Source organism: Anopheles nili, chromosome X (genome assembly GCF_943737925.1).
Source record: "Anopheles nili chromosome X, idAnoNiliSN_F5_01, whole genome shotgun sequence".
Taxonomy (NCBI): Eukaryota; Metazoa; Arthropoda; class Insecta; order Diptera; family Culicidae; genus Anopheles; species Anopheles nili.
Window position 1 is genome coordinate 13,698,484 of NC_071293.1, and position 1,142 is coordinate 13,699,625.

Here is a 1,142-nt window from a genome sequence, read left to right on the forward strand (position 1 = left end):
GAGGCTAACAATGGTTGCGTCGATGTCCTTCATCGTCGTATGGGGTGTTCCCGCGTCGAGGGTGTCACTGATGATCCGCTTAAAGTCAGTCCAGTTGGCCGCTTGGTAACTTGTCTGCTGCCTCCTGACTTGCGTCGCGGTGTCTCGGATATCCATGACCACTGGCATGTGATCCGAAGGTAGGTCCGTCAGGGTGTTTGGTGCCTTGGTGTTGTCCATGTTGGAGAGGAAGATGCCTGCTTGCAGTATGTAGCGTTAAAGCGGAAGCTGTCACGGGAGGAGGCTGTCTCAACACCGGCTCTTTCACTAATTCCGTACTTAAAGAGAAAGAATACGGAAGTTAATGTCCCGACGGACAGCCATGGCAACGCCACCTTTGGTACTTCCCTGTTGCTCGAGGCGGACCACTGAAGGCCTGATCCGGCTGCAGATGGGTCTCGGTGAGGGCCATCAGGTAGATTTTCTCGGACCTGAGAAAAACGACAAGCTCTATCTTCTTGTGGTGGACGGAGTAAGAGTTCCTCGTAGCGCATTCAATGGTCTCTTCGGATGATAAAAGAGATCATATGATTTAGTATCTGGTCTTTTGGGAGAACTTTCACCATCCTTTTATACTCAAACCAGAGGCGAACGATAGCGCCAAACTGGCTCTGAAGTTCCTCCTCATCGGTAATTTGTTGCACGCTCAGAGTAGCTGGCAGCTGGCTCAGCTTGTCCTAAGCAGGTTGGTGGCTGGATAGGCTTGTATGCTTGGCACCCCTTGCAAATGCAAACGGGAGCATTAGTGCTGGGGTAGCTTTTGGATGCTGCTGTATTCATGGTAGCTCTGTTATACATTATTTTTTGCCCGTATATATATTGTATCAAATAAAGAACAGAATAAATAATCTGCATAGAATAGCCGTAATAACAAACTAACTAATTTGGCTGTAACTGAACGTTACAGGATGTGCATAGTATGTCCACCGGATGGGAAATATTGCAGACTTCCTATACGCTGGCCATAACTAATAATGAAATCTGTTATAAGGCGTTCTGGATTCTTAGCGCCTCCTTTTATTTATGAAAGGAATACTTACTTACTTACTTAATTATCAGGCGCTACAACCGCTTGGCGGTCTTGGCCTGCTCCAGGAGAAACC

At 47.5% G+C, this 1,142-nt stretch overlaps 1 protein-coding gene across 1 annotated transcript in view; it reads left to right on the plus strand.

The window, feature by feature from the left end:
* Window positions 1–361: 361 nt before the first annotated feature.
* LOC128729027 (serine-rich adhesin for platelets-like) overlaps window positions 362–1,142 on the plus strand; it is a 13,854-nt gene continuing 13,073 nt past the window's right edge. Inside the window, exon 1 of the mRNA XM_053822675.1 lies at window positions 362–511. Coding sequence (XP_053678650.1) covers window positions 362–511 — 150 coding nt within the window. The remainder of the gene's footprint in view (window positions 512–1,142) is intronic.